The sequence below is a fragment of the Propithecus coquereli genome, unplaced genomic scaffold, assembly GCF_000956105.1.
Source record: "Propithecus coquereli isolate 6110/MARCELLA unplaced genomic scaffold, Pcoq_1.0 Scaffold46, whole genome shotgun sequence".
In the NCBI taxonomy this organism is placed as follows: Eukaryota; Metazoa; Chordata; class Mammalia; order Primates; family Indriidae; genus Propithecus; species Propithecus coquereli.
In genome coordinates, this window is record NW_012150396.1 from 6,882,362 (window position 1) to 6,894,801 (window position 12,440).

The 12,440-nt window shown below is 39.1% G+C and overlaps 1 protein-coding gene across 1 annotated transcript in view; it reads right to left on the reverse strand.

Moving 5' to 3' along the window:
- GSTCD (glutathione S-transferase, C-terminal domain containing) overlaps window positions 1-12,306 on the reverse strand; it is a 103,410-nt gene extending 91,104 nt beyond the window's left edge. Inside the window, exons 1-3 of the mRNA XM_012655088.1 lie at window positions 12,269-12,306; window positions 1,975-2,415; window positions 923-1,390 (exon numbers count right to left, since the gene is read on the reverse strand). Coding sequence (XP_012510542.1) covers window positions 923-1,390; window positions 1,975-2,394 — 888 coding nt within the window. The 5' untranslated portion in view covers window positions 2,395-2,415; window positions 12,269-12,306. The remainder of the gene's footprint in view (window positions 1-922; window positions 1,391-1,974; window positions 2,416-12,268) is intronic.
- Window positions 12,307-12,440: the final 134 nt, after the last annotated feature.

Genomic DNA, 12,440 nt, shown 5'->3' on the forward strand with positions numbered 1-12,440 from the left:
AAAAAAAAAAAAAAAAAGAAAAGAAAATGACAATTGATCAATATTGACTAATTTATTAGTGAAGCACTGGACTCTGAATATAAAGGTTTTTTCATTACAAGTCTTTTCTCCTCTGTCAGTAGAGATACCCAAAATGTTGGTGATATATAATGGGGATAAAATCTGGTATCTGATTCTTTAGCAGGGAAAAGGGTAAAGTGCTTCAAGAAAAATGCAGCTCTTGAAAACCAGTGGAAGGCTACAGAGACCTATAGCTTCCTGTGTTCATTTTGGTATTATTTTCACTCTGTTCTTTATTCCCACTCTTCTCTCTCTCTCTCTTTCTCAAAAGAATCCCCCCACTCAGAAAGACAACTTTCCTTCTAATTTTCCCACAGTTTAGAATAGCATAGCAGCTACTTTAATCTTATAGAGAACAGAGAAGGTATAGATGACAATAAAATATTTCTGATTTGACAATGCCAAACATAATCAGATTAGTATTTTAAGTGATGAGTCATTATAAAATATAGCTGACAAGATTTTTTTAGCTTTTAGTTTTTTAGTATTGTTTTTTTTTGATTTTGGATCCTCTAATATTAGGAGGTAATCACGACAACTGGAAATTAATAACCATAACAATCACTACTAACATTTTAGCAACACAAAAATAAAGTCGTAATAATTATTAACATGCATTGAGCGCTTACTATGTGCCAAGCCCTGTTCTCCACACTTCACCCAAGTTTTCATTATTTTCCCCCACGGATCCCATTAGATAGGTACTATTATTATCTCCATGTCACAGATAAGAAAATGGGGACGGACACTAACAACTTGCCCAGGACCAAACCGACAGTGAGACGTGGAACTGGAATTCGAGCCTAGGCAACGCCACAGCCTGAAGCTCAGCGTCACGCACACACTTCGGACAACACCTTACCAAGAAGTGATGGATGCAGGGCAGGAGCACGATGTCTGTCAGGGTGAAGTAAAGCCCTTCCGCAAACACGTGCTCCAGAGGGGGCAGCTCAGAGGCTTTCGCTTTCCGGATGTGTGGCGGCTCCCTGGGGGCAGTCGCCGCTGTCTCCTGCACTGTGAGCTTGGAGAAGGCCACCGTCAGTTCCAGACTCTCGGGGGAGGAGCCCACGTGCTCAGACGTGTCCTGTGCGTGGACCCTGCTCTTGGCTCTTCCCTTAGCGAGCGGCGGGCCCGCTGCAGCAGCCTTCTGCAGCTTCAGCTTCTGCCTGCGCAGCTTGTCGTCGTTGTGCACGCGCACCGGCTCGCCGAGCTTCCTCTCCAGCTCCAGTATCTCCGCCGGGATAGCTGGGGGCCGCTTCGAAGACTCCCGGAGAAAATCCTCAATAACCAAAGGAATGGTGAGTTCACACAGCCTGGTCCACTGACTAACCTAGGAAACAAAAACAGAATCAGAAAGGAAAGGACTCTTTGCTTTCAACACAGCTTGAAGGAAAATGACTGTCTCATTGGGTGGTCAGTCTTGGGCTCGCCACCGCTGGGCTGGGCTTTCAGGCTACAGCAAGAGACACATGACGCTGCTTCACAAGTGCAGACATTTAAGCAAGCACGGTTTAGCACTCGGGTATCCTCCTTTTACTGAATAAATCCTTACTTACCAAAGCTTTCACAATGCACCTTCCCTGCCCCACCCTCCAAAAAAGCGGGGCTTCCAAAGCGCTGCCATTCCCTTTAAAAATCCTCAATGTCATTAAAATAAAGGATTAAAAAAGGAAGCCATTCTTTAAAAAACAATGTCTCCAAACTTCATAACTTAAATCTCAAGTTTTCATTTTTCAGTACTGCACTGAAATATTGGCATACACGAAGAACTAGTTTAGCTATTTTATAAGTTACTGTGATTTTTTTAAATAAATGAGTATTTACTTCCAACAGGAAGTGAAGACAAATGTTCAAGCAAATAAATACGTTATCATTTTGTCACTTTAACAGAAGAGAAAGAGACATTACACTTACTTCAGCACAGGCTTTCAAGCAGGTCTTTTTAAAACCCAGAAGTTCCAAAATTTCCTTCTTGGACGGGTCTACTTCGTATGACTTCTGGATGATGTGTCTCAGCACAACAGCAAGGCCTGCCCTACAGAAGTTGTCTGGCTGCTCTACTACCGCAGGTAGACAGCAATTCTGGACTATGGGTGGAAGTTCTTGCCTTGAAATCATCTGTGTTTTAATATCCTGGGACAGTACATCTCTTAGTAATGAACCATTCGTACTTTCTTTGGTGAGAACTAAGCAAACTTTGAAGATTTTGCAGTCACAGTATGACAATAAAAACAAAGTTACAGAGGTATGAAGAGGAAAGATACATCCTTCTGTGTGGTGAGAAAAGTCCAGGTATAGATATTCTTCTGTAAGGCTTTTCTTCATGCCTTTCATTGTCTTCTTTCATCTGGTCACCTAAAGCACAAATTGAAGTGGTTATTGGCCTTAGAACATTTATTAGAATAATTTAGAAGCTAACATAAAACATGAATGTTCTAGAAATCAGCAAAAATTCGTAATAGATAACAATGCTCCAAGAATTTGTTCCTAAGGACCAGCTAAATGACTTTGAAAATAAAAATTTCCACCCTGTGCAATTAATTAGGCTCAAGGGTGATTTCACACCCAGCTCCTTTAAAATGAGACTACTTCCATGTTTTGCAATGAACCCTCCCAGTCAGGTACTTTGGGGTCTTACTGTGAGAAAGAGGAGATAGATAAAATGGGAAATAAGAAATCAACCAAGAATACTGAGAGCTGTCTGGGGATACGGGTGTTGAGAAATTCTGACAATGCGGGCCCTTCCACGATGCTTGTGATTTATGACCCTACAGTATAATGATCAGAGAGGGTACATTCATTCCGTGCTGAGACGTGGGTTCTCGTAAAGTAAGTGATGGGCTGTCGCGTGCTAAATCACAAATAGAAATGTATTTTAACTTCCCCATAACTTAGATGCTGATAGCTGAGAGAGCTCAAAGTTAACACGTCCAAAATCTAGTTCCTTATTCCGCCCCACTTCCTGTATCTCAGTTAATGGAACAACATCCTTCTAGTTTCTCAAGCCAAAAACTTGGGAAGTCATTCTTAATTACTCTTTTCTTTCATACCCCTATAACTGATCCACTAAAAACTGATTTTGGCTCTATTTTCAACGCACATCCAGAATCTGACCATTTCATGACATTCCCGTTGCTTCTGCTGTGATCCAAGCCACCATCACCTCTTCCGAATGACGGCAACTGCTGGCTTCCTGTCTCACCTCCCAAGAGTCTGTTTTCAACACAGCAGCCAAGGCGATCCTCTTAGCCATGAAGGAAGATCATGTCACCACTCACCTCGAACCCGCCACTGTCTTCCCATCTTACTCAGAGAAAAACCAAAGTTTCCACAATGGCCTACAAAGATCTCCTTGATCTAATCCTCTTTTTGTACAAAGTTTCTGAATTTGCCTCACCAACCCTCTTCATCGCTCACTGCTTCAGCCAAAGTGGACTGTTATTCCCCTAAAACACCAGGTACATTCCCACCTCGGTGCCTTTGCACTGGGTGTTCCCAGTACCTAAAACACCCCTTCACCTCCTTCGGGTATTCACTCAACGGCAGCGTCTCACTGAGACCTTCCCAGGCCACTCAATGTAAATTGCAAACCCCAACTCCTACTCTCCCTGAAAAAAGTCTTTCTATTCCCTCTATGCTTTATTTTTCTCCATGGCATTTATCACTATTGTGACTTACCACATATTTTTTTCTCTCCCCCAACGAAAATGTTCCATGCCAGTGGAATTTTTTTGTTCACGGCTACGCCTAAAATAGGGTCTGCTTTATATATTTACACATATAAGCAAGAAGTGATTGACAAATGACTGCATGGATAAACACACTGGTTACTTTAAAGGTTCAAACACACACAATCCTGAGGTCAAAGCACTGACGGGTGTTTTCAAATCATATTCCTTAAGGCTTTTATCAATTATTGTGACTCTTTACGTTTGAGTCACACATTTTCTGGGTGGAAAATTCCCACTCATCTATAAATCACAATTCCCAAACTGACACTAGATGGCGCTCTTTAAAAGCATTCGTCATGGAAGTCTGTACTAGGAAGATGGCATATTAGAGGAAAAATTATTTTAAAAGCCTTTTAAAACTACACATGCAACTCTTCTAAGTATATGTGAAATGTTAGTGTACTTTTAATTTTAGGAAACCTTCGACATACTAAATTTCCTTTAATATTCTAAATTCCTTGTTGCTTTAATCAAAAGCAAGAGTCACTACGCTTCTTGGTTCTCCACCTTTTTTACTTAAAGAGCTTATGATCCATCATAACAAAGGAATGTGTCATGTTATTAAGTATGAAATGTCCGATTTCCTTAAGTACTAAGTTTGACAGTTGGTATCTCTGACATTTCACTTTGACACCTCTTGTTTTACTTTTATTTTGAAGGTACATCCTCAGTCTTCAAATGCATGTTTTGGATTTTGATTCTCTCTCAAATTTTTGGAGTAATTTCTGTGAAACCACAAATCAAAAATTTGTGTTATTTTTGAATGAGTTCTGTTGTGGTACCAATGCAGCGCAGACAACTCAAAATATCAACAAGTATTTGGGAAGGATGTGGCTAATGAACGCACAGTACGTTGGTAGTGTTGAGACGTTCCATTCTGGTGATTTTAATCTTGAAAATGAGCCACATGGGCGACCTGAGACCAAGGTGGATAATGATGAGCTGAAAGCTGTAGTGGAAGCAAATCCATCTCAACCTATGCATAAATTAGCAGCAAGGTTTGACACTATTATTCCAACAATATTGGACCATTTGAAACAAATCAGCAAGGCAAAGAAACTGGATAGATGGGTTTCATTTGAATTAAACAAGCATCAGAAGAGAAATCATCTCAGAGCTTGCCTTTCTTTGCTGTCACGACATAAAGGTGAACCATTTCTACATTGTATTCTTATGTGATGAAAAATGGATTCTTTTCGACAATCACAAGCATTGGGCACAATAGTTGGCACACAATACTCATCAAAAAAAGCTAATAGTGTCTGTTTGGTGGTCCAGTGCTGGTATTATCCACTACAGCTTCATGAAACCTGGTTAATGACTATAGAATGTCTACTGCAAACAATTGGACAAAATGATGAGGATGCTTGCAACTAAGCAGCAGAGATGCGTCAAGAGAGAGACAGGCCAATCCTCTTGCAAGACAACGCTCGACTACATGTCGCACAAACAACGCTGCTCAAACTACAGAGGCTGGACTTGGAAATGCTTGTCATCCACCATATGCACTAGTCCTTCCACCCACTGACTACCACTCCTTCTAGGCTTCTCGCACGGAAAAAGATTCAATTTTCAACAAGCTGTGAAAACGCCGTTTGCAATTTCATTACCACTAGCTCTCCAGGCTTCTTCGCTGCTGACATAAACAAGCTACCATTAAGAGGCAAAACTGTGTCAATAGTTTAGGCGCATACTTTAATTGTACTGCTTCTTGTTGGAGATATAAGAAACTAAACTTTTGATTCAAAATCAGACATTTCATATTTAATGACCTAATAGTAAAGTACCATCGCAGAAAGCTTCCTGATAACAGAAATAATCACTACATTATTATTTTTTTGTTAAACCATAACAGATCTGCTCCATGATTTATTACTTCTTGAAATATTTTCTGGGGGAAAATTAGTTTATGTAATTTAAAAACAACTTTTTAACCCACGGATACCATTTTCTCCTTGAGCTTAATTATTTTTTTGGTTTTTGTTTGGCACCTAGAGCTGATTTTAAAACAAAATACTAAAGGGTATTTATTGAAGTTCAAAGTTTATAAAGTTTTTTACAAAGTTGAAGGGACCTCTTGAAATATTCTCATGTTAATATAACACTTTTATGCTGTAAGTCCTAAACAAAAGCCAAGCAATGCACCTAGAAACCTACTGCTGATTAATTTACCAACCCTTTTGAGTCACTCTCCTGACAGTGGGATACTATAAAAAAGACCCGTAAGTGCTTCAAGAAGACAGATTTGAAAGAAAACATGATTGATTTCCTCATCTGCCCAACAGTCTAGAAAATAGTAATTAGGAGACTAGTTCTGCCAACACTTTTTTAAAACTCAAAACAATGCCATGCTATTTTACAGGTTGTAAGAAACAAAAAACAGGTTAACAAAATGATTAGAGTTCATCTGTATTTGCCCCTTTCCAAGCCACCTAAGAACCATGAAAATAGGCTTTTACACATACTCTATATATAAACTCTTCTCATTGTTAGTCCTTAATAAACGCTGAATGTCAACAGAATGGCAATGACCTACCCATGGTGATATCTAAAAATTAATGAGATGCCTGAGAGAAAATGCAAAGTACTGTTGATTTTTAACCTGATTTTTTTCAATATAAATGTTGGTGTTTTTTTCTGAGAGATTATAAATGTTACTTATCTTAGAATTAAAAAAAAAATTACTCTCCCTGGGAAATTTCTCCCAATTATGTACTAATTTTTAAAATAAATATTAAATATTTAGAAAACCTGAACAAATTTGTAATGTTTTTGGCTTGCACTATGTTTTAATTTTTCAAGGGAGTAGAACATAGTTTTTGCTCCAAGTTTGCAAATCACAGGCAAAAGAAATCCTTCTCTTATTTTCTTCTCCTTTACTACCTGGAGAATGCCTGAGTTCGTTAATTTTGTCATGAGCTTTAGGAAGGTAGGTGCTATATAATCAACTTCTGTGTCTCTAGGGCATCTGGGCACAGCTCTTGTTATGCCCTATCACATTCCTGCCAAGCACAGAAGTGGTGTCATTTGCGTTTTCTCAGTTTTGACAGGTGACGCGCTGCACCTGCTCCTGAGAAGGCAAGAGCAGCAGACAAAAATCACAAACTTCAGGGGCTGAACGGAGCTAACAGGGTGCGCACCGCTTTCCTGGATATGCCAGTTTGCCTGGGAATCTCGTGGAAGGAATAAATAGGTAACACAAAACAAAACAAAAATTAAAGCTTTGGCTTTATTATTCAGCAATCTTCAAAGATTTTTCAGTTTTTTTTTCAAAGATATTTTTAAGTGCCAGAATTAGTGACAGGTTTAATATTTAGGCCTTTTTTTGCGTTCTCATTCTAATAAGTTAGTTTTGATAAATTAAAACATTTCACATATGAAAAGAGAAATGAGTTTTTATAAGTGTTTTCTTATCTAAAACCATTTTACTACTTCACTGTGTGTGTGTGTGTGTGTGTGTGTGTGTGTGTGTGTGTGTGTGGAGAGAGAGAAACAGTAAACATATTAGAAATAAGGATACTTCACAATCTGGTAAAAAAAAAAAAGGGGGGGGTGAAAGATTTGTGTTCAGAATTCAAGTCCACATCTACGGCATTACGTATAGTATCATATAATAGATAAATTATGTATTAAAGACCAAAGAGTGAATAACTGCAGCAAAATATAAACCAGTGATTTGTGTTTTTTTTTTTCCCAAATAGTAAGTTCTCTGTGCCAGGAATTCGATAGCTCAATAAATGTTAGGTCAATAAACAAAGAATTTTAAATATTACATACATTTTATTGTCTACCTACTATGTGCTGAGCACACAGAACTTGTGCATTACTTCTTTTATTTATTTATTTATTTATTTAATTTTTTAGAGACAGGGTCTTTGTTGCCTGGGCTAGAGTGCACTGGTATCATCATAGCTCACAGCAACCTCAAACTCCCAGGCTCAAGCTGTCCTCCTGCCTCAGGCTTCTGAGTAGCTGGGACTACAGGCACATACCACCACACTCAGGTAATTTTTCTTTTTTCTTCCTTTTTTTTTTTTTTTGTAGCGACAGTGTGTCACTATGCTGCCCAGGCTGATCTCAAACTCAAGCAATCCATCTGCATCAGCCTCCCAAAGTGCTAGGATTATAGGCAGAACTTGTGCATTACTTCTAATTGTCGCAATCCTTAAAAGCACATTGTATTTCCATTATACGGACGAAAATTGTACATCGGTCCAAAAGTATTAATTGAATTTACAAAGGGATCTTATTTGAAGAAAAAAGGTATTTTTCTAATGTAAATAGTACAATTTTATAAACTTAGAATTTCATTAATTGAAGTATATTATAATTTTATTGCAGCAACAATTTTACCAAGGTGAAAATCACCAGAAATCATGTTATTCTAAGCAAGTATGCTCATCTCAGTACTCCTTGATTAAAAAAACCTCCATTCTGAAGGCCAGGTTATTTGACATCTCAGCTCTGGATTAAGTTCTTTGGCAGCTCCTTCCTGATTCCTTTCATTGGATACTCCTCAGACTTCTCAGTGACCCGCGGCTCAGTGCTTTTGCCTTCTTCTAAATTTACATTCATTTCTTTGATTACTGGCTTTTAAACTTTTGATCATGCCACACAATGGGTAATAAATTTTATAAAGCAACTCACTATATAATGAATAAGACTGAAACAAAAATGTCCTAATATTATTACTTGGGATAAATCTGATATTTTTTACTCTGTACTCTTTTTTTTTAATGCTGGTTGTGACTAAATTGATTTTAATGGGGCACAACTCACAATATAACAACCATGTTCCAGGTGATCTCCAGTGCCATAGCTTTAAATATCACCTGACTCCTATATTCACGTCTCAGCTACAGACTTTCCCCATGGACTCCAGACTCCTATATTCTGTTAATACTTGACATCTCTACATGGATGGTTTTCTCAACCTTCTCCCCTTCCCTTGTGGTCCACTCCTTGGTAAAATGGCAACACCATTTACCCAGATGCTCAGGCCATAACCTCTGAAGTCCCACTCCTTTCTCTCTCTCTCACACCCTGCCATCTCTACCTTTGAAACACATGCCAAAGACAACTCTGTAGCCCCTCTACCATGACCACCTGAATCTCAGTCATCACCAGCACTTACCAGGACCATTGCAAAACCTTATTAACTATTTCACTCCACTCGCCACACAATGGTCCATTCATTCTTCGATAGTCTGGGTGATCCTCTAAAAACTTAAATCAGATCATGGTCCCTGCTCAGAACCATCCAATGGCTCCCGAGCACACTTAAAATCCAAATTTCCTATAGGCCTAATGTGGCCCTAGCTATCTTCCTGTTTAGACTTCATCTCATATCCTTCCTCACTCCCTTCCAGCCATGGTTCTCCTTGCTGTTCTTGGAAGAAGCCAGAAATGCTCCCACTTGAGAATTTTTGTACTTGCTATTCCTTTGCCTAGAACGCTCTTCTCTGAGATATTCACGTGGCTTGCTCCCCCATTTCATTGATTTCTTACATAAATATTGCCTCAGAGCAGCCTCTCCTGACTACTTGAATTAAAAAACCACTCCCGTTACTCCCAATCCTCTTTTATCCAGCTTTTTCTTCATAGCACTTATCACCTAACATTATAATATCACCAATGCTTAACAGTACTCATATTTTACTTCAATGAATAAATGAATTAATGTAAATGAATGTCAGTAATCACTGTCATGAATACTACTGAGAACTTTAGTACAACATGAACCTCATTCTTCATGACACCATTCTTTTACTTCCAAATTAATATATCTACTTTAAGGGCCAACTAAGTATAAATTAAAATGAAGAAACAGGATCACCTTTGTGAGCCAAATCAGAAAAAGTATAACAGGAATCTCTCCAAATTTGTAAATACAGCATAGAAGTTTTTATGTATATTGATATTCAGGCAAGAGAACTAGGAATCTTAACTAGATTCTATATACTTAGCCTGCAAGTAGAATATTTATACAATAAGAACTTTAAAGTAGTGGATTAGAGCCCAGACTCTTGAGCCAGACTAACCAGGTACAAATCCTGGTTCTGATTCTTAGCAGCTATAAATAATTTTTATGCACCTTGGTTCCTCATTTATAAATAGCAACAATAACAGTACCTACCTACAGTATGCAGGGAGAACAGAATAATTCCTGTCACGTGGTTAGCTCCTAAATAAATACTAGCTACTGTCATTCATTTATAAGTTATCTCCAAATTTCTCATCCATTGACACGATTAAAATATACAAACTTTGATGTGCAAAACCCAAATTGTGTGTGTACTGCCAAACTTCTTCCCACAAAAGGGATTCACGTTAAAACGAAAAGTTCCTCCCTCCCCCCCAAATATTGAAAAACCTTTTTTGTTACTGAGACTGAAAGCCAGAGAGTCATGAAATGGTACAATATAAAAAGGGAAACCCTTACTCCACATGCATATTAACTGATTATATTGTACAAAATTAAGTAGTTCAGCATAGTTTATAAGTATGGAAAAATTACATAACTCATTTTAAAGATTAGAATTTAAATCTGCTTAAATTCCCTCCTACATTAAATGTTCAACAGTTTGAACATTACAACTTAGCTTGTTTTATACTTTTCATAAAACAACACTATTTGGTTGTAAATCCCACCCCATTTTATTACAATAATATAGATTTAAAAAAAAAAAGCTTACAGAGATAAATAGTAGCTAATTATCTTAAATATTAAAGGTCAAAGATAACAAAAAACCTGAGCTTTTTCAGAGCTCATTACATGATGTACTATGGGATATAGTTAAGTCCTAGAGGACAAAAGCCTATAATTAAAATTAGCTGTTTTCTTATCTGGGCTAGAAGTAGAAAAAAAATGTTTTAAAGTAAAAAAGCTTACCGTAACCTCAGCCATGAAGAAAGGGTGTAATCTTTTCTCTGGAGAATCAGGGAATCTCTGGTTGCCGTGGAGTCATAATGCTTGTAGCTAAACCTAACCTCATAATTAACCAGGATCCACAGCACAAAAGGATAACGTGTTAGAAACATCAGCAACCCTGAAATAAAATTACTGAATCCTCAAAGCAAACAATACCTGTGCTTGTTATGATCTAAATGGTTTACATCCCTGCCTCCCAAGGCCTAATCGTAACACAATTCAGTAGGATACTTTCAATACTTGAGGATAAAAACAACATATACCAGGGAACAGCATATGCTATAGAAGACGTGTTAGTTGGCTGGCCCCAGAATTCAGTTTCAAGGCCTGCTAAACTGTTGCTGTTAGAAAGGCCAATTGGCTACTCAGTATTTCTTCTTATTTCAAATCATAGGTGATGATACAAAAGCTACAAAGTAAAACAGGTTTAAAAAAACAAAAACAAAACTTGATGGGCCCAGTACTATAGAAAAAACGATTCTCAAATCTGACTTTTTCAGTCTTATTTTTGAAGTTAGGCCTTATAAAATGAGGCTTTCAGTATAACCTAAATACAATTTCAAGCGATGAGTATGCTTAAGGCAAACCTCTCAGCAGCGTATGCCCCCCACCAGGTAGTTAAAAAAAACCCACATAGATTAACGTCTGATTTATTAAATATGACGGCAAATCGCTCAGTTGTTGTGTTATAACAGTTTATTTTCATAGTATTTAAGTGACCGTGCTTACATATTTAAATGTGTCATATCACTAGTTCTTACTAGCTTTTGCATTTTCTCCTGTAAACGCTGTTTCTACAGATAGGCTTAGAAGAAAAATAGTAGTACACTATATTCTTTATCACTTTAGCACAAAATATATTATTAAATGCTGGCATTTTCTCGATATTCAGGCATTTGTAACAAGGAATGAGATCCTGGCATTAAGAATAAAGGGAAAATAACAAGTCACCTATCCCTAAAACCAGGTAGAGAGCAGGGATGGGAAGCACGTGCATTATCAAACGTGTCTGAACCAAAGCAACTCTCAAGCAACTCAAACAACTTTCTACAGAAGTTAAAAACCGAAGAGAGACACAGCTTTGAGGACGTGAGGTAAGCGAACAGGTCAAAAGGAGTCACTGTTAAGCGGTGTTCACACGCACCTGGCTTCTCCACCCAGGAAGGACTGGAGAGAATTAAGCGCCAAAGAGGGAGAAAGTTAGTGTGAGCCAAGGGGTCTGGAAATCGCACTAAGCGGCAAAAGACCCCACAAACCCCTACAACTGAAACCTGCTCGTTCCCCTACAGCAGAGGAAGACGGGACTGGCGCGGGGAGAACCGGCAAACGCGCACACCTGGGGGCCCAGAGCACCCGACCGCACCTCCCGGGGATGTGACGCAAAGAAGGATGAGGCGGCCCCGGGGCGGGAAGGAGATCAGCAACTCCCCGCCCTCGTCGTTCCCACCCCTCCCCCGCACCCTCAGCCCCGTCGACCCGGATGCAAACAGCGGTCCCTGGAAGGTCGCGGAGGCTGAGAAGCTGGCGGCCCGAGCGCCCTCTTTACCTGGTCGCAGAGGCGCGGCCAGGCAGGGAGGGTGCGTGAGCGTGTCGGCGACACCGGCCGCCTGCGCCTTCTCGCCCAGCTGGAGCCGCAATCCCAAGGCTGCTTCTGGGAGCCGCTGCCCGCGCACTACACGCTTTCAAAGAAACCGGGGGCGGAAAAAAAAAAAAAAAAG